The 25543-nt window shown below is 37.4% G+C and overlaps 2 protein-coding genes across 5 annotated transcripts in view; one reads left to right on the forward strand and one right to left on the reverse strand.

Moving 5' to 3' along the window:
* Positions 1-17573, forward strand: part of stol (stolid) — a 53848-nt gene extending 36275 nt beyond the window's left edge. The window contains exons 6-26 of one of the 4 annotated variants that reach the window (XM_053766142.1): positions 260-537; positions 6465-6578; positions 6858-7053; positions 7251-7387; positions 7603-7683; positions 7935-8015; positions 8086-8160; positions 8259-8273; positions 8447-8557; positions 8835-9048; positions 9224-9269; positions 9523-9695; positions 10060-10150; positions 10393-10425; positions 11514-11627; positions 11864-12134; positions 12359-12610; positions 12906-13020; positions 13190-13505; positions 13760-13940; positions 14355-17573. In XM_053766142.1, the coding sequence (XP_053622117.1) occupies positions 260-537; positions 6465-6578; positions 6858-7053; positions 7251-7387; positions 7603-7683; positions 7935-8015; positions 8086-8160; positions 8259-8273; positions 8447-8557; positions 8835-9048; positions 9224-9269; positions 9523-9695; positions 10060-10150; positions 10393-10425; positions 11514-11627; positions 11864-12134; positions 12359-12610; positions 12906-13020; positions 13190-13505; positions 13760-13940; positions 14355-14447 (2987 nt within the window). In that variant the 3' untranslated portion in view covers positions 14448-17573. The remainder of the gene's footprint in view (positions 1-259; positions 538-6464; positions 6579-6857; positions 7054-7250; positions 7388-7602; positions 7684-7934; positions 8016-8085; positions 8161-8258; positions 8274-8446; positions 8558-8834; positions 9049-9223; positions 9270-9522; positions 9696-10059; positions 10151-10392; positions 10426-11513; positions 11628-11863; positions 12135-12358; positions 12611-12905; positions 13021-13189; positions 13506-13759; positions 13941-14354) is intronic. The other 3 variants (XM_053766152.1, XM_053766160.1, XM_053766169.1) reach the window with 3 other exon arrangements.
* Positions 16286-25428, reverse strand: Mtr4 (Mtr4 helicase). The gene is made up of 19 exons (XM_053766182.2): positions 25258-25428; positions 25064-25183; positions 24688-24930; positions 24364-24538; positions 23678-23789; positions 23224-23426; positions 22791-23034; positions 22150-22340; positions 21973-22074; positions 21566-21739; positions 21241-21343; positions 20622-20794; positions 20179-20373; positions 19690-19931; positions 19371-19607; positions 19075-19237; positions 18446-18608; positions 17900-18078; positions 16286-16444 (listed from the first exon to the last, which is right to left on the reverse strand). Exons 1-18 carry the CDS (start codon positions 25347-25349, stop codon positions 17921-17923), a joined length of 3090 nt encoding a protein of 1029 aa, XP_053622157.1. The 5' UTR covers positions 25350-25428; the 3' UTR covers positions 16286-16444; positions 17900-17920.
* Between the last annotated feature and the right edge of the window lie 115 nt (positions 25429-25543).

Consider the following 25543-nt stretch of genomic DNA (forward strand, 5'->3'; position numbering starts at 1 on the left):
TTAGGTCGGTTCAGAGTCTGTTACACGAGTCATTGCAATATGGAGAATTCACAGATTGTATTTCATTTACACTTTAGAAAATAATGTATAATCTTACTTAGTATTGTATATTAAACAATAGATTAAGTAAGACTACAGTGAATATGAAAACTTACTCATTGTTAAAGACAATCCATTTGCTTTATCTATTTGACTTAAATTTTGATATTAAATATGATGAGTGAAATAAAAACATGATTAATGTATATTTTTGTTTCAGCAATGTCATGGCCCCCCGAAGACGGCTTCTCTCATCACGCCAGAGATTTCTACGACTTCCGGTCATCAAACTGGTTCGTGGAGGCTGCCACGTCTCCTAAGGACTTGGTGATTCTTCTCGACGACTCCGACGACCTGGGGTCATCCTACTGGAGGCTGGCCAAAGCCACGGTCTCTGGACTGTTGGATACCCTGGGTCCCAACGACTTTGTCAACGTATACCGCTACAGCGACACCGTTTCGGAGATCAATTCCTGCTATACGAAAATGCTGGCACAGGTGAGGTTTTTTTTGTCATCAAATATAATGATTACCAAAGGATCATTCATTAAAAGTCTGACCACTGAAACGAATACGAAAACCTCCTTAATAGCACCATTTTTAAGTGTTAATTTACTTGAAATTTCGCATAAAGGATCTATCACTCTTATTTTTATGCGTATCTTAACACGTCGTATGTATATACCTAGATATCTTGTAATACCCAGTACACACAAAATATGTGTTCATATGAAAGTGGTAACTACAAGGTTTCATGGTTGAGACGAGACGTTTATTAAGCGTCGACGTCTCGCAGTAACTATCATACGTCACACGCACTCGCGGGACAATCAAGCACAATTAGACAACATAAGTTTAATTAAACAAGCCCTCGGAAACAGGTGGGCGTAACAAATTGTTTAACGTCAGTCCTGATTTAAACTTGACGTAAATCCGGCGGTATTATATTTATTGAGCCAATGTCATGTCTACTTTTACCAGATCCCAGCCATCATTCTGTATACAAGCTTTATTACTGAATTATTGAGCGACCGTAATTACTTAACTGCTGCGGTGCCATTTAGTGTTTTAGGATCCATTTTGCATGCATATTTGTCTATTTTCGCGACATGCTAAAATTCGAATTACTCTTACTAAGCTAGTACTACTAAACCAGTTAAATATTAAAGTTAGTTGATTAAAATTTCAGAATATTTTGAACTGTATGATATGGAACATTGGGCAACTATTTTTATATATTATTTCACGAAACTACTCACAGGTCGACTGATATCTAATAATTGCTAGTGTTTTACAGGACAATATAGCCCTGTATACATTTGTAGACATTACAATACAATTGAGAGTGAAAATTCATTAATAAAACTGTTAAATAGGAATCCAAGGGTTACAGCAATTACCGGGCGATACATAATAGCAACGTTCGATTAAAATAAACAAAAGCGTTTTGATCGAGAAATAAAAATGTGAACCGTTCCATTACTGTGCACAAGGACGATCGAGCGTAATGTAGCGATCAGATCTTGTAAATTAGTACCCAAATGTAGGTATTGCGTGCGTGGGGCGCGGTCGCGCGGCGAGACATTACGCACAAAATAAATAAAATACGGAAATATTTTAATACCACTGTAATCACAGTAACTGGTTGTCTTCTTAGTCATATTTTGCATTTTTATGAATTCGCTTAGCGATTCCCCAAGCGGTCAAATGTGAATGTGACCAACCGTTTATATTAGCGATAAACGGTTGAACACTTTACAAAAGTGTTCAACCGTTTGTATTAGCGATAGCTAGTAATTACAAATTATGCTCGATTAATAGCGGTTAATTATAGCATATATTAATAGGAATTTCAATTAAAAATATTTTCTTACAAAATACATGTATTACACGTGTACGTTATCTTTCTGTTTTCCCAGTTATTTTTTGATGACGCGCCAGCGATACGCATCTATCCACGGCATACGCACCTTAATGGATTCAATCAAGCCAACTTAATGTACGACTCCATTAAAACCGGCCGGGTACAGTACAGTGCAGGGGCGTAGTTACCGGAGGGCTTGCACTGGGGTTTCCAAACTCCGCGGCAATACTCAGATATATTTTGAAACTAGGTAGATCACGCACATGTCTATATGTTTTGTAAAGAACGTGATCATTACGATTCAATTCGAATATATTTTTCGGGTCCTGCTCGAAGATTTTTTTGCTAGTTAGCCCTGCTCAGTGTTGTCAGACACTGACCAAGGACCTATTTTCGTCGCTCACTTATCATGTAACATGTAAAACTTAAAAATTTAATTGGGACGGGGCCCCAGATCTTTTTTGCACCAGGACCTATGGCTGCCTAGCTACATTCGACAAAAGCAGCAGGAAAATAAACACCCGTCCCTCTCTCCCGATTGATTGAAATTCGATTGATTCCTTTTTTATTTCTGTTTCACTATTTACGGCTTACTTTATTACGTAAAGCGTGTGACACTCTGATGAATTTTGAGTTAAAAAGTACATTATGTTTGGTTACCTGTGCACCAAACATCAATCCATATTAGTACAGACCTACATATTGTAGCCACATATCCGCCATTACCGATGACATTTGATGTAATATAAACCACGTAATAACAATCAATTCACTGTGTGACATTAATTCAATCGTTGAGGAATCTTTAATCAACTTTATACTTTTATTAAAATTAAATGATATCTAAAAGGTCTAATTCGTGAAAAAATCACAATTGATATATTAGACTATCACAAGATCAAGTTGAAGAGTTAATTTGTGCTAACAAACTTGGAACAAAAATAAAATGAAAATCAAATATTATTATGGCAATGAAATTCGAATAACGGAAACTTGTCTATTGATATATTAGACTATCACAAGATCAAGTTCACCACTGTATTTTATAAAGAAGGCTTTGAACGAATGTTGAACACACGACATGTACTTAGTGGAAAGACATTTATCAATTGTTAGTTGTTCACGCGACTTAGGGACGCTCGCGCACTCTCCCCTTTCTTACGTTAAGTACCTTTCAGAGTTTGACTTTGAAGTACTTGAATATAAACGTGTATAGTATACCTAATCTACATGTCAGTCTTTTAGTCTCGCTTTGTGAATATAGGAAGAATTTATGTGTTTCAACGAATATGTTACATGACAATCAATTTCTGGAAAGCCAATATCGTGTGTATTAAAAATTAATCTAACGTAGTAGGTATTCAATTATTTTCGGGATAAAGTTCCAAATGTCAATCCTTTTATTATCGATATAAATTAAATTTTACATAATCAGATACCAGTATAACTAGATGATTGAAGTCATGCTTAATTACTGCTCCTATTTCCGAGACTAGATCTACACACATTCCTATATTATCTCCATTCTCCAGTGTGCGCGCTTCAGCTAGTCTGAGGAAGTTTCTAGATAAAATCTCGGGCACAAAGAGGCGAGACGGGTGCGAAGCCGTATGCCGCTCTTATCGCTCGCAACTCCCTTACACTTGCCGAGTGTTATACTAGTCACCCCAATGACTCTTATAACACCAAGTTTGACACCTTAGAAATAGCGCCTATGGGTACTAATTATCACGCATGTTTACCATGTGATAGGCAGACACTAGGAAATTCCATTTACTACGACAAACATATCTCACTCTCGGCTTCACATGCAATAAATCAATTTGGTATTTTATTTATTCGGTTAAGATAAACGTCAGTTCCACGAAGTTCTGTTTAACTTTTTTTAAACCATAATATACAAACACGAATATGAAATTTGTTAGTAAATCTTGAAATATCAATGCTATTTCAAGCTTGTCGTGTGAAAAAATGTTTTCAGATGAAAAGAGAATCGTACCTGCATTTCCAGTGAAACGGAAATTAATTGAGTATCCTGTCGGCTTTCGCTTTGTCTCTTTAATTTCCATACGCTTTCCACTGCCGGTTGGTAATATTAACGTCGTAAATATTTAACCTACAAAATTAACTTCTGGAAGAGCTTAAAAAAATTAAATATTTGTATAAAATATTTTTACCAAGTTATTTTTTTAACTAATACGTTATAAAAGTATAATAATGACGCGCGTCATTTTAATATAAACAAATTATAATATAACCTATATATATATATATATATATACCTACTATATGTAGATAGGATTTTATAATGGCGTTCCGCAAGGTAGTTTGTTAGGTCCTACACTCTTTCTTGTATATATAAATGACCTGTGTGACTTGGCACTTAAAAATGGAAAAATGTTCACTTACGCTGATGATACAGCTATCATTTTTACGGGTTGCAATTGGAGAGATGCTCTTTACTGTGCGGAGGAGGGTATGGGTAGAGTAGCCGAATGGCTAAAATTTAATATACTTACAATAAACACTTCCAAGACTAACTGTATTTGTTATTTTATTAATAGTAAAACTAAACCACACCAAGATTTCAATTTAAAAATTCACACATGTGGCATAATTTCAAACTGTTACTGCAATTGTCCCTCCATAGCTAGAGTCGCTCAGACTAGGTACTAATATTTAGGTATATTTGTCGATGAGAGGCTATCTTGGTACCCTCAAATTGAGCAAGTTACGGCTAGGTTCAGAAAATTTATTTGGATGTTTAAGACTTTACGCCATATTGCATCAAAATCAATTTTAAATGATATTTACGTTGCATTAGTTCAATCGGTTATTACATACTGTATTCGGATCTGAGGTGGTGCTTTAAAAACTCGCTTTTTAGAAGTTGAACGGGCACAAAGAATGTTGCTAAAAGTTATGTACTTCAAAAAACGAAGATTTCCTACTGTGGAACTATACCAATTTAGTGATTTGTTATCTGTGAGAAAATTGTACGTTCAACAAATTATATTAAAAAACATAAAACCCTACCTTATATTACTGATATTGCTGGGAGAGGGAGAAGGAGAAAAACGGCTGTAGCTAACACCCCCTTAGTAAATACTGAATTTGCAAGGACACAGCTAGATTCTCGTGCTTTTATTATTTACAATAAAATAAACAAAGTGATAGTTATGACAAAGCATATTATGAGTGTAAATCGATGTTGTTAGCATGGCTCAAAGGCAAACTATTTATGTATCATAATATATGAATTTTATTACTGTATGTATATATATAAGTATATATATGTATTATAAGCTCACTAATTGCACGGCTATGTATAAATTTTATTGATTGTAAAAATTTTAAATAAATCTTGTTTACAGTTATAGTTTGTTAGGTAAATATTCTTATAACTAGCTATGAAAGACCGGAGCTTCCTGGCACAAGCACACTTTGCTTAAAAGGAAGTTTCCCACACTTATTGGAATGTAAAATTAATGTTTACCCAATAAACATTTTTATTTTATTTATTTAATTTATTTAGTATGTGTAACAATTTAAATAAGTAGGTACCTAAGTATTCAAAAACTCTTGTTCCGTCCCCCGAGAACGCTGCAGATCCACGAGTGACGCAGACAACTCTGCTAATATACGATCCGGCATTACCTTCATGGCAAACATTCCGCTAACGTCGTTGCAAATTAAAAGGAATAGCAGATATTTTCCACTTTAGTAATAATGATCTCAAAGGTTTATTCGTCATTTGTCGCTGAGGCTATTTAAACAAGCAGCACCAATTTTCTAAAGCTCTTTGGTCAATCTAAAAGGATTTATATTCATCTCAAAAAAATACAATTGTTTATTTAGAAAAGATCGGCACGATTGGGAAATATTGTATTATAGAGGGTAACATACCATATTCTTTTGTAAGATAGTTATTTTGCGTCAGAGCCAAATTAAACCTTGTAACAACATGCATGAACTTTCATTAATACATTCGTCTGTTTGTTCACATTAACAAGCTGGAGGAATTGCTGCGTTCAAATTATCTTATGACTTATTTGCCCGCGGAAATATCGATCAACTTACCAAACTTTGTTTATCTTCAAGCAATAAATCAAATACTTTGTATGAATATTTGATATCACATATTTGCACCATTTTACTAAGTAAATGTATGTTCGTATAGCAACTAATTTTAATAGGCTACCTTCCCTGCTTCATAAATCAAAGCGTCGCGTCGTAGCCACTTTATACAATAGGCTTTCGAGGTAGCTCTCAAGGTTCTTGGTTGCAGCGAGCCGCAGCCTTCGTGCAGCTCTGATATAACTTGATAAGTTTAGTTTCTATACAATGTAGCCTCGTATTTAGTTTGATGTGAGCTAGACTAGAATGTTCCAAGGTGAACTATTTTTGATTCTGAATAGCATACGATAAGCCGCATAATTCACCTGCATTGGTATGACGTGTTCTGTGCCCACCCAGTCTTGATAGCAAAGATGGCGTGCAGAGATCGTGTTAGTAACAAGCTAGTTTTATACCGATCGATTTTGTAACGATTTATTTACAGGCCATCCCTGAAACGGTGAGGGACCTGAAGACTTCGCTATGGAACGCCGAGGCTTCTGGTGGCGTGGCCAACTTGACAGGGGCACTGATTACCGGCTTCGAGATATTGCAAAGGGTAAGTTATAATTAATTTATAATATTTAGGGTAAGTTATAATTAATTTATATTATTAATTTTAATAAGCTGTTAATAGCCTAATTACCAACAAGAATCTTTTAGAGAAACATAAGAGTTAAATATATTTGAAGACATTTGAGAATGTAGTTTTCTAGATGTCAAAATTATATCATAAAAATCATAAAAAAAATCAATCAAAAATTAGTTCAACACAAACAGCTACTGTAATTCTGTGGCAACGATTAGACTGTTCTATAAGTATTGTTACATCCCACAGTACAATCGAACTGGCCAGGGCTGTCAATGCAACCAGGCGATAGCAGTGGTCGGGGCGGGGGGCGGCGCGAGCGGGGTCAAAGCTGTCTTCCGCTCGTGGAACTGGCCACACATGCCCGTGCGCATCTTCACCTATCGGGTTGGAGGAGACGCCGCCTCCGGTCACACCATGAAAGACATGGCTTGCACTAATAAAGGTAAATAAGATGATTTTACCAATCGAATATGCTATAAGTAACTCGTACAATAACTGGAGACATCCTAAAATTAAGGATTACCAAGCAACATTTAGAAATATATGACAAGTCACATGCGAAAAGAAATAGAAAAAATAGAATCAATCATCGAGCATATTGTCCTATGTATTTTCCATGTTCTAATCCGATTGTTCCAGGTTTCTACGTATCAATCAACGAGCACTCTGAGATCCGGCCAAAGGTGCTCCATCTGGTGGAAGTACTAGCACGGCCTCTGGTCATGTACCAGACCCTACATCCAGTGCACTGGAGTCCCGTCTACGTGGGGGGGAAGGTAAGTTATGAAACTAGCCAAAATTAGGGCGTACAATTTGGGGTGTAGCAATATAACCAAGTTTGTGAATATATTTTTCGAAAATCTCACTTACCTATTTCCTACAATTTAATATAAATACAGCGAGTAGTAAAAGCATGTCAGATTACTTTGGGCAACTTCAATAAAATCTCACACTGATTCGAAAGTACACTTCATTTTTTTTTCGATTACAGAGCAGCAGCCTCGCCAATGACGGCATGGGACAACTTATGACTTCTGTGACAGTTCCTATCTATGACAGGAGAAACCACACGGTAAGCTGTTAATCTTGTTTCTTCTTTTAATTTTGTAATTAGACTTTTAATCCTTCGATCCTGGAGATAAAAACAATTGAACAATATCGCGTCAGATCGGGACGCGCGGGAATTGATAGTCTAAAAAATTTGTCTGGATAATATTCTTCATTATAACTACTACGGTTACATAAATGTACTTTATTGATACAATTTTTACTAATATGCGAAAATTAAATAGCTGTTAAGTCAATGGTCTTGTTTTTTTTTAGCAAAGAGAAGCAAATCTATTGGGTGTAGTCGGTACCGATGTTCCTGTCGATCAAATAAGGAAGCTCGTGCCACCATATAAGGTAAATAATTCACATTTCAAATGTTAAAAATTATTTATGTACAAAGTTCTTATATAATAAATATTTTCAGCTTGGAGTTAACGGATATTCCTTTATGGTGGACAACAACGGGCATGTATTGTATCATCCTGATTTGAGACCACTGGTAAGCATGAGAAATAATTTGAAAAAATATATAAAAGTTTGAGCCACATAAAATAATTTTATTTTATACTACTACAAATAAATCATTTTTCCTTTCAGCATACTAACGAGGAAGTAAGTACAACTAATTCAAAACTAGTTCAAAGACATATGACCACCTATAATTGTTATTCCAGTCAAAATATCACTTACTTTTTAATGGTAGTTTTTTAATTTCCACAAAAAATGTATAAGTATCTTATGTTTTACAGTACTTTTATGGGATCCAAATATATCTTTATTTATAGTATACAGAAACGCTACGCCCTCTGTATTCGAGTATAGACCTGACAGACGTCGAGCTGCTGGTGGACGCAGACGAAAACTCAAGAGTCAACGTGACCTCACTTCTGCTTGATGTAAGTAAACCTTTTATCACTTATAGCATCAATGTTTCGGGTCTACTGATATCAGAAGACCGGATCGAGACGAAGATGTTGACTGCGTTTCACTTTAGTGGAAAAAGTATTTCACTTATTGGTACGAGTAGGGTCAGCTGGTAGCCTGGTCAGACTAGTGGAATAGCTTAAAAAGTAGTGCAGCAACTAGTCTCCAGACTAGATCCACCTCCAGATAAACCAGATGCATATTTGCCGCAGTTAACATGTTAATCGAATCTCTATCTCTTTATTCTAGCTCCGCCACGACATGATAGAACAGCGCGAAGGCGAAACAGAAATAGGGGTAAAGGTCCAATACGATGCCATGAGGCGAGTAGCAACCAGAAGGCAACGGTACTTCTACAGCCCAGTGGACGGCACACCATACTCGTTGGCGGCTGTCCTGCCGGACGGGTACGGCATGTACGAATTGCAGGCCGAGCAGGAGGTCAAGCATAGTCTTATCAACGGTAAGGAATCGGAAATAATTGCCCGAGTTCTAGAGCTCAGCTCCTTTCATAAAGCGTGTGCTACATATTTTGTCAGATAAGCCTATGAATAAATTTGCGATTACCAACAAACGAACATGTGATATAAGTGTAATTGCCTAATTTTAAACTATTCATTATATTATTTTTTGCACAGTTACTGAATACTTCAAAGGTGAAAACTGGAAGATCCACCCCGACTGGTAAGTGTCTGATGAAACCAAAATACTAGTTGAAAAATTTATATAATTCCTAAGTTAAACACAACGGAAACGATTCAGTTGAATCAAAATCCGTTGTGTGGTTAAAAAGATCAAAGCTTAGTGTCAGATTTTATTCAGGTCTCCTAAAGGCATCTTTACGAGACCTGACTTTGTGTAACTAAGGCGTGGAGTTAAAAATGTACAAAAATATATATAAATATATTTATAACTTACCAAATATAAATTGTTACAGGGTATACTGCGAGTACGCGTCCACCTCCGATCAGACGTTCAATTCCGCGGAGGAGCAGCTGCTACACTTCCTGTCGCGCGCGGGCCGCCCTGGCTGGAAGTGGATGTCGCTGCGCCCGCGCGCGCTCACGCTGCACAACGCGCACAAGAAGCAGGACAGGGACGCTTATTACTGTGAGTTACATTACATCCGACCACGTCACTGTCACGTTAACTGAACCATACTTCCATACTAATATTATAATTAATTTAATTCTAAAGTCTGTCACGATTTTACACCTTACACCCGCCTTGGACAGATTTTGATTAAATTTCACACGTAGGCTACGGCATGCGAAGCTATCAGTAAAATCTAATTCTAAATAAAGCAAACAACAACAAGAAAGTCGCAGACAAAACGCACAGAGCAAAGCTTAAGAATAATCTAAGTAAATTTAACTACAAGGCGAAATAAAATATTAATTTGATCGAAGGCTTAGGATAAAAGTATAAATAGTCTTTTCATTATCTATTCTACATCAAAGCATTTTCTTTTCAGGTGACAAAACTTTAGTTCAGTCGCTTATCCGTGACGCCATGGTTATAAAAGAATTGGACGCACACACAGGACATGCCAGCCACCACTCACAGTAAGTAATATTTCATATTATAGCATGTTTTTTGTCATCTATTACCAAAATAACATTGCTTTTAAAAAAAGAGAAAATTGACGATTGATACCCTGAGGTACCTACACCAATGCCTGCAATGTTTTATATCGAAAAAATTGCATGAATTAACTAATACTTTCGATATTATATAAATATTATTTAATTGCACTTTACGTTATTTACACTGATCACTAATTTCTATGTGTTTGTCACACAAATAGCCCGATAGCAACTTTAATGGCACTATTGACAAGGTAACGTAACAACAAATATCAGATTCGTTCAGTAGATGTTTATTAAAACATGCTGCTAGGATGAACAGATAACTCACCGAGTGATGTAGAGCAATTTGTGGTAAATATGATTAAATTTAGATGGATACAACGTGTGTGGTGCTAAGTCTACGAGTGACGTTGCTGGTTACATCTCCGCAAATGTAATGTTTTAGTTATATAGTTGTGATACATAATTTTCTTCATGTTAGGAACAAATTTGCAATCACAACGCACAGGTGTTTTTCATACAGACAGCTGTGGCCGGTTTAGTTATGAAGCCTGCTATTTTTGAAACTTGGATATTGTTTTTTTTTAATAATCATTATTTTAGTTTCCAAGTTCATAATTAAATCCGCCTTGTCTGTATTTATTTTAGCGTTCTAAAAAAATACTTATACTGTAAAAAGAACAGTCGTTTATCAAAATCTCAATTCTTAATTTATCAAAATCTTTAAAAATATGAATTTACATTTCTATAAATAGTATATTTTGTGAGTTTTATTCATAAAGACTGTTCTTTTTTAAATTCAACTAACCACTTACGCCAGCCAGGAATCAGGTAAACAAAATGTGAAACTAATCTTTTTTTAAGCTGCTCAAGGAAAATCCAAGTGTTTCTAATTTTTGGTAAATACATCTCACAGAACACCTGTGTATCTACAACACTGCTTAAAATATTTTTATTAGTTTTACCTATGTCTATTTTATTTCTATTTTATATACCAACTAAAATGGCAGACGTTAATGTAAATATTATATTACAAAGGCCCTTACCAAAAATAATCTTCTTCGAAACCGTACTTGTATCAAACCAATAAATAGGTCTTGGCATATAATAAGAAAATAAACTTTCACACGAAATCCGTATTCTTATCCATCGCGACAAACTACAAGCATTTCAGAACGACCACTATTGAGAATAAATGCGGAAAGAAACATTTATAACATATAGAAAGGGGTTTTCATTATTATTTATGAATTTTATAAGTGATAATGCACACCACCTCTATTTATCTCCGCACTCGCCTCGAACTAAAACCCTGTGTAATCACAAATCCCTTTTACAGACAAGGCCGCTTCCACAAGTTTGTGGTGTCGCTGTCCTTCATCGCCACCCGCAGCGGCTTCCTCAAGTGGACCGAGTATGGCAACACCTCCCGCACTTCCGACTCTGCTGAACCGTAAGAATCCTATTTATTATATGGTCTTTGAATAATAAGAATAGTCTCTTGCAGATTGTTATAATCCAAAAGTCATGTTGTTGCTAGAACGAGGTTTTCTTAGGCCATATCACTACGGAAGATTCTATTCTGCCACATTGACAACTGGAGATTCACAACCAGTTCGTTGCCAAAGAAGAACTAACATTATTCCAACCAAGTTCACTTATACATTTTATTGTTTTATTGTTTTCCAGGCATTTCAGCGAGAAATATACTCGAGCCTTCGACTCTGAATGGTATCGTCGAGCAGTGGAGCACCACTCCATAGAACCAGAAAGCTTTGTGTTCTCCGTGCCGTTCCGCGACGGATCTGAAGCGGACGACCTCAGTGGACGCCCGCCCTTAGTGCTGGCCACTCATGCAGTGTTCGTGGCGTCGAAAGGACATCGCGCGCCGGCAGCTGTGGTGGGACTGCACTTCCAGTTGGAATCGCTTGCGCAACACTTCTTGAACGTCACATCCACGGTACATTTAATTATAGAATCCATTTTTTTATATATCTGTTAAACCATTCTCCTATCTCTCTCTATCTCTCTCTCTGTGTCATCTGAGCGCATTGCGATTTCTTCCTAAACCACAGAGCGTCGGAGCCCAGGGCCACTACGCACACTTTACCAATTTTCTTACATTTTCATTAATTCATCAGTTTTCAAGAACCCTTTTCAACTTAATATTATTTAATTATCCAGTGCACAGCTGGTAGCATCTGTAAGAAGACCTGCGCTGGAGACGAGCTGGACTGCTACATTCTGGATGATAACGGGTTCATTATCCTGTCAGAAGATGTTACACAGACGGGCAGGTTCTTCGGCCAAGTGGACGGCACCATCATGGACTCGCTGGTGCAAGACCGCATCTACAAGAAGATCACGGTCAACGACAATCAAGGAAGATGCCCAGATTCGAAGAACCCTTTCAGTGGTGGCGTCAACAAGTTAACGGTGAGATGAATAAACATACAACGTTATTGTACACACGCAAGTTTTTAATACCTACTCATGCGTTTGTATCATCTATCATGAAAAGACTACCATGAAACCACGGTATGACGTAAGTTTTATATTACTAACCCTTAAAATGAATCTGGTACTGTATCTGTACTTCTATTTTGAATAAACTTATATTCAAAATAGAAGTATAGCAAAGAGTAAAAGACTATTTTGGTCAATTCATTGGTCGGATTATTCTTTTTGTCATGGAAAAAGAAATACAAAAGCATGATTTTAAATTCTGCAGCCAATGAGACCTCTTGCCTGGCTCGGCGGCTACGTCACCCAGTTGCTGGCGGTTTGGTTCCCGCTGTGGGAATCTGTGCGAGCGAGAGCACATGCTTACGTTGATGAAGATATAGGTAAGTCGTTAAAGATATCGGACTATCGCTATACATTTGTATACATGTTTTTTGATTGTACTCCAATATTATACAAATATAACGCACTATTCCGAATAAATTAAATATCAAATCTTAATTTAACAAAGTTTAATCTAATTAGCATTCACTTAATCCTTTTATTTTCCAGCAGACTATGAAGATTATGAAACTGATTCCGGTCTAGGAAACGATGAAGAAATAGATCGAGACAGAGGCACCTACGAAATCATTCTGGATGGCAAGAGCAGCAGCAATTCTGATGGGGGCGGGGAGGAGCCCCCCCAGGGAGGAAACGGAGGCGGATTCAGTACCGTGCGGGAACCGCCGCGGGAAGCAGCTAGGTCGGCGGCTGTGAGGCCTTGCGTCACTAGTGCGGAACTCTTCACGCTGCAGTCGACCAGATTAAATGCAGCGCAACCGCTGAAAGGAAAACTGACCAATTGCCATAATTCGGGATGCGAAAGGTAATCAAAATTTTAAGATTTTCTTTTCTTATACTTCTTTGTTTCTTTAAGTTAACTAACTTTCATAGCTATTCACTAAAAAAATATGACAAGATCTCATAGCTCTTATTTCACTAACAAAATGATAAGAACAAGCTCTTTCTTGCTGTGAACAATTTCAGTGCGAAGCGCGATTTGATATTTTACTTTTTGACCTGCGGATATATTGCGTATCGTTAATACCTATCATTGTATAACCTATTGCAATCCAACAGACCATTCAGCGTGCAGAAAATCCCGCACAGCAACCTGATCCTGCTGGTGGTGGACACGCTGTGCCCATGCGGCGCCAAGCGGCTGGACGTGCGCGCGCGCGAGGCGCCGCCGCGCGCCTGTCGCCGCGCCGCCGCCCGCCACCGCCGTCGCCCGCCCGTCTGTCTCTCCTACCATCCTGAGGTAAATTGAACAAGGAAACAGGCATGCGGCCCACCTGACGGGAAGAGGTCACAACATGAAAAATGACTCCTTACCATTCCGAAACGATTTCCTGTAGACACGTAGGTAGACATTAGGTTCGACACTCAATTATCATCAACACTTCAACTTCTTTGCGCCCATTACTGATCTCCTATCTGTTTATGCGTCATCCTCCCTATCCTGTGTTCCGCGTAACGCCTTGCAACTTGGTTATATCATCTGATGACCTACCTATCGGAAGACCTACAATGAGATGGACATCTCATTCTACGTCTTCCGATATTATTTTCTCCTGCTCTGAGGTACCATTATTCAATCAGTACTTACTAAAGAAGAATAAGTTCTCAAAAACTCTGTGAAGAAACATCTCATCTCAATCCTCTCTTTTTTTAGGAAATCGAAATCCAATCGTGTGGTCGCGGTGGTCGGATACAACCTTTACTGGCACTAGTAACGGCCCTAGTGCTGCGGCTCTGCGTCACGTGACTACTGCAACTGCAGCCCTAGACACCGCAGCCGAGAAGCGACCACTAAACTCCAGCTATAAACCAAGATGCCCAGTCCTTGACCAGATATGATGCAGCGTTTATGAGAAAGCTTCGGTTCGGTCGCCGTTCAACAGTATTCGACCGTCTGTGTGATTGAGGACCGTTTGTAGGAAGAGTGTGTAGATTACGAATGGTGTGATGGTAGGATAATGCGCGAGTGCTGACGCGCCGCGTGTCGTTTAAGAGTTTTGATCTATTTTACCGACTGAAGTTTTGGTCCGACCAAATGAACTTTCGATCTTGTTTTGAGACAGGATTATTATCTATTCGATTTAGGATACGATAATGAATTAAAATATTTTCCTCTCTCGTTGAGTTGTCACGTTTCATATTGTAATAACTATTGCGAACGCATACAGTAAATAGGTAGGTAACGAATATCTTGTTAAATTTAAATCGAAGATTATCACAAACTTGGAGATCTTATAAATTATAGCTAATGTTAATAGGTATTAAAGATTAATGTAAAGATAATATCGTTTGAAACAGTTTTAGAAAAATTTACCTATGTTGAACCATACTCGATTTATTTCTCGATACTTGTCATTGAATTTAATCGCAATCTTATTGAATAGTTGCATAGAGTTGATGTATATAAGACTATTTAATTTGTAGGCGTTTTATTTGCCGATTTTATGTGTGCCTGTGTAATGATTATGTAAAAAGTCTTACTCGGAGGCGGGTGTCGCGGACAAGGTGGAGAGTTGTTTTAATATTACTCGCCTATTGGGCATGACATCAACGATAGCAATCTATCGAAAGCAATAGAGTAAAGTTATCGACGGGTGTATTGCCTTGCTGGCTGTTAGATCGTCGATCACTGGACAATAAATGAGATTAATGTGGAAGTGTCGTCGCGACGCCAGTCCTCGCGGGCTTTCCATTCGTCTAGTTGTTAGTATTTTTCTCGCCTAATCTTCGAATAATGTCGTATTGAGGAAACTGTACACGGTTTCATATTTTTATTGTAAATATTTTACTAACTTAAATGGCCTACTACATTTAAGAACGTGTGTTGCTAATGTTTAAGTCGTTCAATTCAACTATTGTGGTTATAACTACGTCATGTCGACCCATCTCAATTATTTGTTCGCATATCATGTTCCTTACCTGAGGCCACATTTTATTATTCTACTTTCATACGTAACGTTTCGCGGTGTAAGACAGTAAGGCTAAGTATATAAACTTGTTTGTACCTAACATTAATGTGAATGTTAAATAGGGCTAAAGTTCAGATCCATATACTTACACTAATAGATTTTTGATAACTACCTATATCATATCGAATAATCATACCTAATCGTAAATTTTATAGAATGGCTTGCTGTTGTCCGTTTGCCGCCATATATTTACCTGCGGGTATATTGAAATAGTACAAAAACATTACAAATAGTTATCAGATAGCGAGTGCCAAACCATGGAGTTTTTTTTTTCAACTCATGTATTGTATTCGACGGGACCGATAGATAGTTTACGTACATGCGGGACAATGGCAAGCTAGTGTGTTGTCGGCGAGTGTGTCGGTCGCAGTAATCGCCTAGAATCTTAAATCTTAGTAGCCGTGAGAATATATTCGTTGTAATGTCTAAAATGTATATATGTATACGATGTTTATATCTGACTTTAAAAACTGACTCTACTCTTACTAATAAGATCCCTTCGTTGCGTCTACGTTTTGCCTGGGTTACGTACTGTTGCCGAGACACGTCGTATTATCATAATCAACATAATCCATGTCGTAACATATACATATTCACAAATAAAACAGAATCGTCAGGAGCGCTTTTGAGAATTGTACATTTTGTATAAATAATACAGTAAGGAGTCGATATAATGGCGTAGCGATCGTTGGTGAGTGGCGAGCGGCTGGCAACTTACTGAGAGTGCTTATATAAGCGTCGAGTCTTCCATAGCAGTCAGCGCGCCGAGTGTCTACTGTAACGTTTAAGTATTATATGATAATAAAAATTATAGCGTATACTTATCATAGAATATAGGCGAGCTCGCGTCTTGTGCGTGCAGATATTTTTACTTGCACTTGGCGGGATTTAGTTCGAAATAACATAGACACAAAACAAATACCTCGTTTAGTTACTCAAAACGTAATAGGTGATTCCGACGAGCGTTTCGACCGCCGCCATTACCATTCGCCAAATTTCTGAATTGAAAGAATTAATGTTTGGTTTTATAATTATGGAATATTATCATGATCACAGCACAGCTTATTCATTATATAAAAAAGTGGTTATAAAACTGATTATTGCCTGTGTTAAAAAAGTATGGTAATGACGGTGACGCGATAGAAACGCACCCAGAATAACTCTATAGCTAGACAGAATTAGCGTTTATTTCGCGTTTAGTTCTCGGACATATCAATTCAGGCACCAAATGACTATAGCGTAAGTGGTTTTAAATTTTTTCGATTGTGATCTTTACGTGTTTAGAGGAAGTCCTCTAGTAATCGTCTAGGTTCGTACATGCAATAACTTTATATGAATGAGAACGGTGATTTTTCCACTTTTATCAATATGCGTCGCGATCATTTGATTACATCGGCCATTGGACCATATAGTTCATAACAACAGGTATCGACAAAGAAGACAGTTACAATCAATTTTAACAAAGAAAGATTATATTTATTTTCATATCACGAATTCCACACATACTTAAAATGAACACTACATTACTATGTACAAGTTTCAATAAATGGCCGATTTAACTAAATAAGCAGCGACATAGTTAACATTTTCTATGAAATCAAAATTAAATTTCGTTTATCGTGTAATAAATATGTCGTTCCCCTGTTCAAGCTTTTTAGGAGTATATTCAAAATTTGTATAAATTTCCAAATAATTCGAAAATTTGAAGCGAATATTGATGTCACTGTTTTTAAAATTTGTTTTTATTGTATTAGTTTAATGAATAGTTGTATTTGGGCACGGCCGACTCTGTGAACATGGTTCTCTAGTGTAATTCTAGTAAAATACTGTTCTTTTGTTACTTGCCCGTTCATGCTATAGATATACAGTAATTACAACAATAAAGTTCTCTTATAACATTGTGATATGGAGTTTCATTAAAAATACTATATTTTTTCTGACAGTGCTGAAGGTATATGAAGGTTTTAAGGGCAGAATGGTTACATTTATAGGTTACAATTATAGTATGCGATTATGGTAAGAGGAAAAATATTTCACGTCCAACATCTGACACACGTTACAAGAACATTTAAACTCAATGGAAATACCATGTAATTAGTATATATATTATATTAAATACATTATATCAGACCGTGTCAAAAATCTACATTAGTAATTTTAAAAATTTGTTTATTTTTCCGCCCACCTCAAAAACATACTATAGTGTTAAATAAAATAAAAAGCGACATACAAAATAAGTGTATTGGTCGGTTCACATGTAAAGGCTGGCGGCGAACACGATGTCGCGCTTGAGCAGCTTGATTGCTTCGCTGAACTTGTTCTCCAGGTCTGTGTTGCCGATGTTCTTCGCGGCCTGGCACAGTTGCCGCAGGACCTCCTCCAGCCGACGCATGCAGCGGATTATTGAACCTAGAAAGACAAGAATATTATTCGTTAGTTTTAATACTTAATCATTGGAATTAATTAGATCATAATGTAATTAGGTAGTCATAAGATAATAACAATTAATAACACATAACAACTAACAATACCTTATGCATAATGCTCGTTAATGTAATTAAGGTTAATTATTGCTTGCATGCTTGTTTCCAGAGTGTCTAGAACTCAAGTACTTTTCTAGACAAGGAGTATGGATAACGGAAAATTATTAACGCAAGTTGTGGACCCTTCAAAATGTTGCAAGTTTATAAAAATACAAGCGTACAAGTCGCCTCATACGTTTCCGAACGCACTGGATTCGTGACTAAAATTGTGAAATTAAAATACACAAACGAACCTTCGAAAACATCGGTCATCTTGCAGATCTGCAGGAAGGAGGCCCCTTTGGCCCACGACAGCACCACATCCATTAGCGTGGACTTGAACTTGCCCACGTAGTCGTCCTCGTCCAGGTCCATCTTGGCGTCTATTGAGACCTTTGCTATTCTGCGGGCGTACTCCTGAAATAGTCCGGCTAAAATTTAAAATCCACTTTGGCTCGCTACACCGCTGTTATAAGTAATATTGAGATTGAGAACTAAAGTAAAGGGGAAAAAGTAAATGGTCGTCACATTAGTTCGCCACTATTCGTACATTAGGTTTACCAAATAATGTTCAAGGTGTGGCAACCTCCGTTGACCATTAGCTACTTGGTCACAGCTACGTTTGATACTTGCAAGTTGAGCCTTGAAAGGCAACAACAGTATTCTCAAAGAACCCTCTTTCTATTGTCGTCAATCAGGTGGCTAAATCTCGGACAAATTCTCAAAATTTTGAGGTTTATTTTTAGAGCAGGCTATGTCGTTACAGCTTGAATGGAACAACCTAGTAAACGCAACATTTTGGAAATATAATTTTATAGGATTTCAACTTCCTAAAGGAGAGATAAATTAACACACTCGAAAAGAAAGAAGGAGAGAGAGATACCTGTAGCTGCCTCAGGACTCCTCGCAGCTCCTCGCCTGCGACGGAGTGCTGTGAGGAGTTCTCGTCGCAAACGAAACAGCTGACCAGCGCCCCGCTCTGTTCTGGCGTCAGCGCGTTGAAAACTCCATTGAATATCAGCTCCGTTAGGAGGAGCTCGTCCGCGCTGTAAAAAAGATTGATTGCATAATTCAATAAATTAGTTTTTTTTACCATTTTGACAGATTATTTTGGTTCATCAAAATAAATAATTAAAATAACGTTTTAAATCACAATCAAAAAATATAGACGTGAAATACCTGCTCAATTCACATGCTATTCTCCCCTTCAGTTCTATAACGTCAGCGGCAGTGCAGTACCCCAGTCGCCTCAACACACGTTTCCTCTTCTTCAGCTCGTCCATTTGGAGGATACTCTTGGCTTTCTTCAACTCAGCCTTCGCCTCATTCAGTTCTTCGTACAGTTCTTGTTTGCGCTCATACGCTGCGGTCAAGGCGCCACGGTTTTTGTCGTTGTGTAAAGGATGTGCGTATAACCTGGATAAATTATGATTGTAATATATCATATCACCCTACTTCCAATGGAGATTAAACTTGCCTACTAGTAAAACAGACCCACCTTTCTTCTAACTCTTTGATTCTTTCCACGCATTCCTTAAACACTTTGTCCTCAATCTTCATATCCTTGATAGGGTTCAACAACGGCGGTCCATCGGGGAACCGTTTCTTAACTTCACCAATAGTCTTCAGCACAGATTTGCGGCTGTCGGGAGGGCGGAGGTCCTTGGGGTAGTACACTCGAAGGGAGCTCACTTGGTAGATGAGTGTGTGGAGCACTGGGACCACTTCCACTTCACCCGTCTAGAAAAAAACAAATATTTATTTTTGGTGGTTTAATACACTAGGCCTGATTTGGCGATAAGTAGATTCATACCAATATTATATATGTGAAAATTTGTTTGTTTGTCCTACTTTCACGTCAAAACGAAGCAATGAAACAAATTTTGTGTTGAGTTAGCTGGAAGGATAGTGACAAATCAATATATATGAGGGAATGCAATACGCAACCAAGGATAGTCTATAATGACAAGCAACAAGAAATACATACCTCTCCAGGCGGACACGGCATATTAGTGTCCGTGTCCCCCGCCTCAGGTTTCCTCACGTGAAGCAGAATGTCCACCACGATCGCATCTTCCGCTGTTAGAGGATTCTCCTCCTGTGGCCGCTTGCCTTTGCCCTTGGACTTGTGCCGAAAATTCACTATTATACCCCAGTCGTACTCGTATTTCTCTGTTTTCACCTGTTTAATTGTATTTATGTTTAATTGTATTTAATCTAATTTTGAAACCTATATTTCAATGTGTCAGAATAAACACAAATTCTTATAAGATATTGTGTCTATTACCAAATCACAACTGACAAAGTTATCCATAAACATTATTCCGAATTAAAAAAAAATAAATATTTAATTTTTTAACTTTCATTAAATTGAATGTCCTGTTTTACTGTCAGTAGCGAGTTTATCTGCTACTATCACAATGGGTATACCTTGACCAGCCGTCCAGGCTGCAGGAAGGGCTTGAGGTACTCCGGCCGCGTGATGTAGGAGCGGAACTGCGCGCCCAGCAGCTGCAGCTGCGAGCGGATGCTGCAGTACGCCGCGATCGAGTGCTCCTGTTCTACTGTCAGCAGCGAGTACTCTTTCTGCTTCGCTTTCACCTCTGACAATGATTTTGTGTGTGTTAGATATATAACAAACAAATTATTTTTACAAAATTTAACAATATTAATTTCATACAAAAAAATTTAAAAATATTTATTATATTTTGGATTTATGGACTTTCAATAAGAGTAGAGTCTAACAACCAGATGGATGAGAGCTACGGGTTTCACTTAAAGTTCATCGCAAAGGGGTTTAGAAATTTTAAAACGAAAATCAATAAATAAGTCCAATTAATTAATTAATCCAAATTTTGAGAACAAATGATATGAACCAAATTCATATGCGTCCCTGCGTCAAACGGACATGCGTGTGATTCTCCCCCTCTTTTACAAATCATACACGCGAAAGAAAAGAATAAAACGAATCTGCCTATTCCTGTCACACGCAACATTTGAGTACAAGACTAGGAGAAGCCCGTTCGAAGCAGCGGACACCCTTACTTACTGTCTATGAGATCCGGGATTGCAGCTTGATTCTGAAACTGGAAGAAACTCCGCTCCAGCATGTATTCTGGATTAATTTCTTCTACTCGCAGTAAATTCAGTACCTTTTGAACAAAGATAAATAGTCTAAATATTATTCCAATGAATAATATGTTCAAGGCCTAGTGAATTTGAGTTTCAATAAATAAAATGCCTGCCACTTACTGTCTTGATCCTAGGATACTTTTTATTCCGCTTCGATCGAATGGAGTACTCCACTAGTGGTAAATAGTAACAAAAATCTATATATTTAGAAAAATAATATTTTTTGTTAAAATTATACTAACCATATTATAAGTAAGGTGGAACGCTGAATTAATAGGGTCAGCCTTGCCCTGCACCATGCCCTTGACGACAGTGGGCGTGATTTTGTCGTCTATCATCAATATAACTATGCCCTTGTCGTCCAACCCACGACGTCCAGCTCTTCCTGACATTTGGATGTATTCTCCTGACGATATCTGTTTAGAAAGTCGAAAATCAACGTCAAAATTTCTTGATCATAGCAGTAAGTGAAAATAGAACTGGCTGGCAAGAAATATAACGGGATGAAAATAACCCTGTGTGTCCTTCTCCACATTTCAAACTACATGTATGCAAAATTTCAAGAAGATTGGTTAAGTAGATAGAGCGTGAATAGGTAACACATAAACAAACTTACTTTCGCATTTATAATCTAAGTTAGGATACTCACAAATCTAAAATCTTTTCCGTCAAATTTCTGGCAACTTGTGAAAACTACAGTCCTGGCTGGCATGTTCAAACCCATGGCGAAGGTTTCTGTGGCAAAGAGGGCCTAAAACAAATATGAAATATGAGCTTCATGGTGTACTTTAGTGATACGACGATAAGAAACAGAAATATATAAAACCTTTATGAGCCCGAGGCCGAAGAGAATCTCTATAGTTTCCTTCAGAATGGGCAACAATCCTCCATGATGGATGCCGATGCCCCGTCGTAGAAGTGGAATCACATTCTCCACTTGAGGCAATTTGCGGTCCTCTTCTGACAACACGTCCATCGCGTTGTTGAACACTTCGTCGACTAACTTCTTCTCTTCAACTGCGACGATAAATATGTTAGGTAAACACTTGCTGGATAAGAACTGGCTGAACATCGATTGCAACTCATACTTTAGCAAATGCCTTGCATTTAGGTAAACATTGTCTCTCCCCCACCCTCTCTATGTACCGATTTTCATCAAAATCGGCCCAGTGTGACTGACAGATAGACGAAACGAAAACGTTTATCGGATTCAAATTAATCATACGTGAGCGGGTAAGGGATTAAGATTATTTATTATGAGTTTCTTTCAGAGTTTCTTCTTAGCAGTGACTGATCAGAGTTTCTTCTAAGCAGTGACTGATTCCAAAAGCTAATAGTTTGCAGTTAGAATAGAATGTTAGAATAATTATTTAAATTGAAATAAGTCCTGAAAAATTGCCAGTACAGGTGTAACTTCTAAAAAAAATATTACTCCTGCCAATAAGACTTTATTAATAATGTATTTACTTGTATTAAAATCAAGTTTGGCCATCTGCATAGCGTACGCCTCACAATCCTTCTTGCTGAAACTGAATATAATGACCGGAGCGAAGTTCCTCTCCATGATCATCTTGACAATGTTGAAGATGTTGGTTTGGCTGTGGTTCCGGGGCCCTCCGCGGCGCCCTCGGGCCTTGTCCCCCTTGGCGTCGTCACCCGCGTTGCCCAGGACCGCCATCGCTGTGTTAAAGTTGTCTTCTTTGAACTGACCCTAGACATGAGAAAATAATTTGTGATAATGCATTTTACTCCGTATGGTAATTTACTTGAAAAACGATTTATCCTAACCTTTGCCAAACAACTACTTATAGTAAGAATAGATATGATAATGAAAGCCTTAAAAGTAAGTGAAGGTATGGCAGTGCAATGTGAAGGAAATAGACAAAAGTATGGAGCTTACCTTTTCATCAACAACAAGATGAATGCCATCGCCACCGGCCGGGAAGATGTAATGCTGCAGCGGCGTGGGCCGGTACTCCGTGTACACCACGTGGCACGGCTGCGAGTGTAGCCGACACACCCACTCGGCGAACTGACGGGCGTTCGGGATTGTGGCTGACAGGAACACGTAATGCACGTTGTCCGGGAGGAGGATTAAAGTTTCTGTGGAATGATCAAGATTGGAAATTTAATTTCGATTATAATATTCGAACGAATATGAGGTAGGTAAATAGATTTTAGTCACATTCAAGGAATGTTTTATTTATATTACTTTCATATTTAGTTAAAATGTATGAGTGAAAATAGAACCAAGATTGAGATTCTTTTCTTAATTTGCTAACAAATTGTTAGATTTTTAATATCAAAGATATATTTACATTTTGCCCAAATTCTGTGTAATTAGCCAATCTTACCTTCCCAAACAACACCTCTTTCTTTGTCTCTCATATAGTGAATCTCATCAAAGACTACCCAACCAACTTCGCGCATGATCTCCGAGCCGCGGTATAACATATTTCTTAAAATCTGAAATTTAATAATTTTGGAATAACATTTACCTTTATCAACCATTCTTGACGTTTACATTTAGCTAGTTCAGAATAATCTTTATTAAATTTCCTTCAACTTGATTCTTGAGTTCTCTTTTTTTTCAGGATCTAAATCTAAATACTTGCTATTGATACACCCCATAGAGTGGTTCCTATGACTAGTCTACAATGATGGTACACTATTTCATTACAATGCATGGAGCATAGGAGAGATGAGATGGCATTAAGCAATTTACTTATGAAAGAGGATGTCTCTGTCAGGAAAGAGAAGGGTATGACATACCTTTTTGACAACTCTTATAGTAATTGCCATCTCCTATATTTTACAACAAAATTTCTACTACAATTACTTAAAAGCTGTTGGAAGTAGACGAAATATAAGTACTAACTGTGCAAATACTATTCAAATTATTAAATGATTATAATCTAGCAAGATTTATAATCGGCCAGAGACCAGATTTTTAAAAGAAATCAGAATTTTCAACCGGCACTTAGATTTAAATACCTAGTAACCCTAGGTGTAATATATTCAATAACAACAAAATCCATACCTCTGTAGTCATAATAAGACATGATGCTGAAGGGTTTATGGTGACATCTCCAGTGATGAGACCAACATCCAGGAATTCCTCTGAGAATTCTCTGTATTTCTGGTTGGAGAGAGCTTTGATTGGTGTGGTGTATATTACTCTTTGCTTATTTTTTAAAGATAATGCTATTGCATACCTGAAAGAAAGAAAAATAAGTCAGTTATTTCAGCAGAAAAATATACTAATATCACCCACCAGGACAATCTCATATTCTTTCTATAAAATATATATCAACCAACATTTAAGGATAACTAGATGAAGTACTACAAAATAACATTTACTCACTCGGCTACAACAGTTTTTCCTGCAGAAGTATGTGCAGATACTAATACTGACTGCAAATTATCTATGCACATAATTGCTTCCTTCTGGAAAGGATCCAGAATAAAACTATACTGCTTGGCAGGCTCAGAGGTAATTGGTAGGAGTGGTGCATACTCATGGTTAGGTGGTATTGCCACTTCGTGTGTGCAGCCTTCATGAGTCTCCAATGTGTGTATTACAATACGGGAACTTAGTAGATCTACACTGTAAATGGAGCAAAAATAAATTTTGGCAGTAAAACCTTCATACATTTATCACCTAAAAATCAATTTTATTTTTTGGTCTTTGCAGAAGTTATTGAAACAATATTGGTTGTGTTGTTTGTTACTATACTTACTTTATATCACTGATCAAGTCTGTGTCATCATCATCCGGTTTGGATTTTTTTTGAGTTGTATCTGCGTACTCTACCAATTCATGAGGACGTTTATTACTTGTTTGTACTTGGGACAATTCTCTGTAATTTGTAAAAAAAAATAAATATAACTTTGCATGTAGCACATAAGTAAAATTATAGGTTACAAAACTTACGCTTGGTCTTTCTTTAGGTTTGGGAACTGAACAGCAGCTTCACTCTGTTCTTTTTCCTCAAAACAATCAAACAAACTATCAATATCCGCCATGATATAGTTAACACACTAGTGTACAACCTTATGTTTGACCACCATTTCCTTCCCAGTCTTCCCAGTAAGACGAGAAAGAATCTGTCAGTTTGACAATCAGTATACGGTGATGTAAAAAAAAACCGGCGGTAAAAGAATCAAACAAATTTTGTGAAAAACCTGCCTGCTTTGCAGGAGTTGCAGGACCAAAGATC

The sequence above is a fragment of the Plodia interpunctella genome, chromosome 2 (assembly GCF_027563975.2).
Source record: "Plodia interpunctella isolate USDA-ARS_2022_Savannah chromosome 2, ilPloInte3.2, whole genome shotgun sequence".
Lineage (NCBI taxonomy): Eukaryota > Metazoa > Arthropoda > Insecta > Lepidoptera > Pyralidae > Plodia > Plodia interpunctella.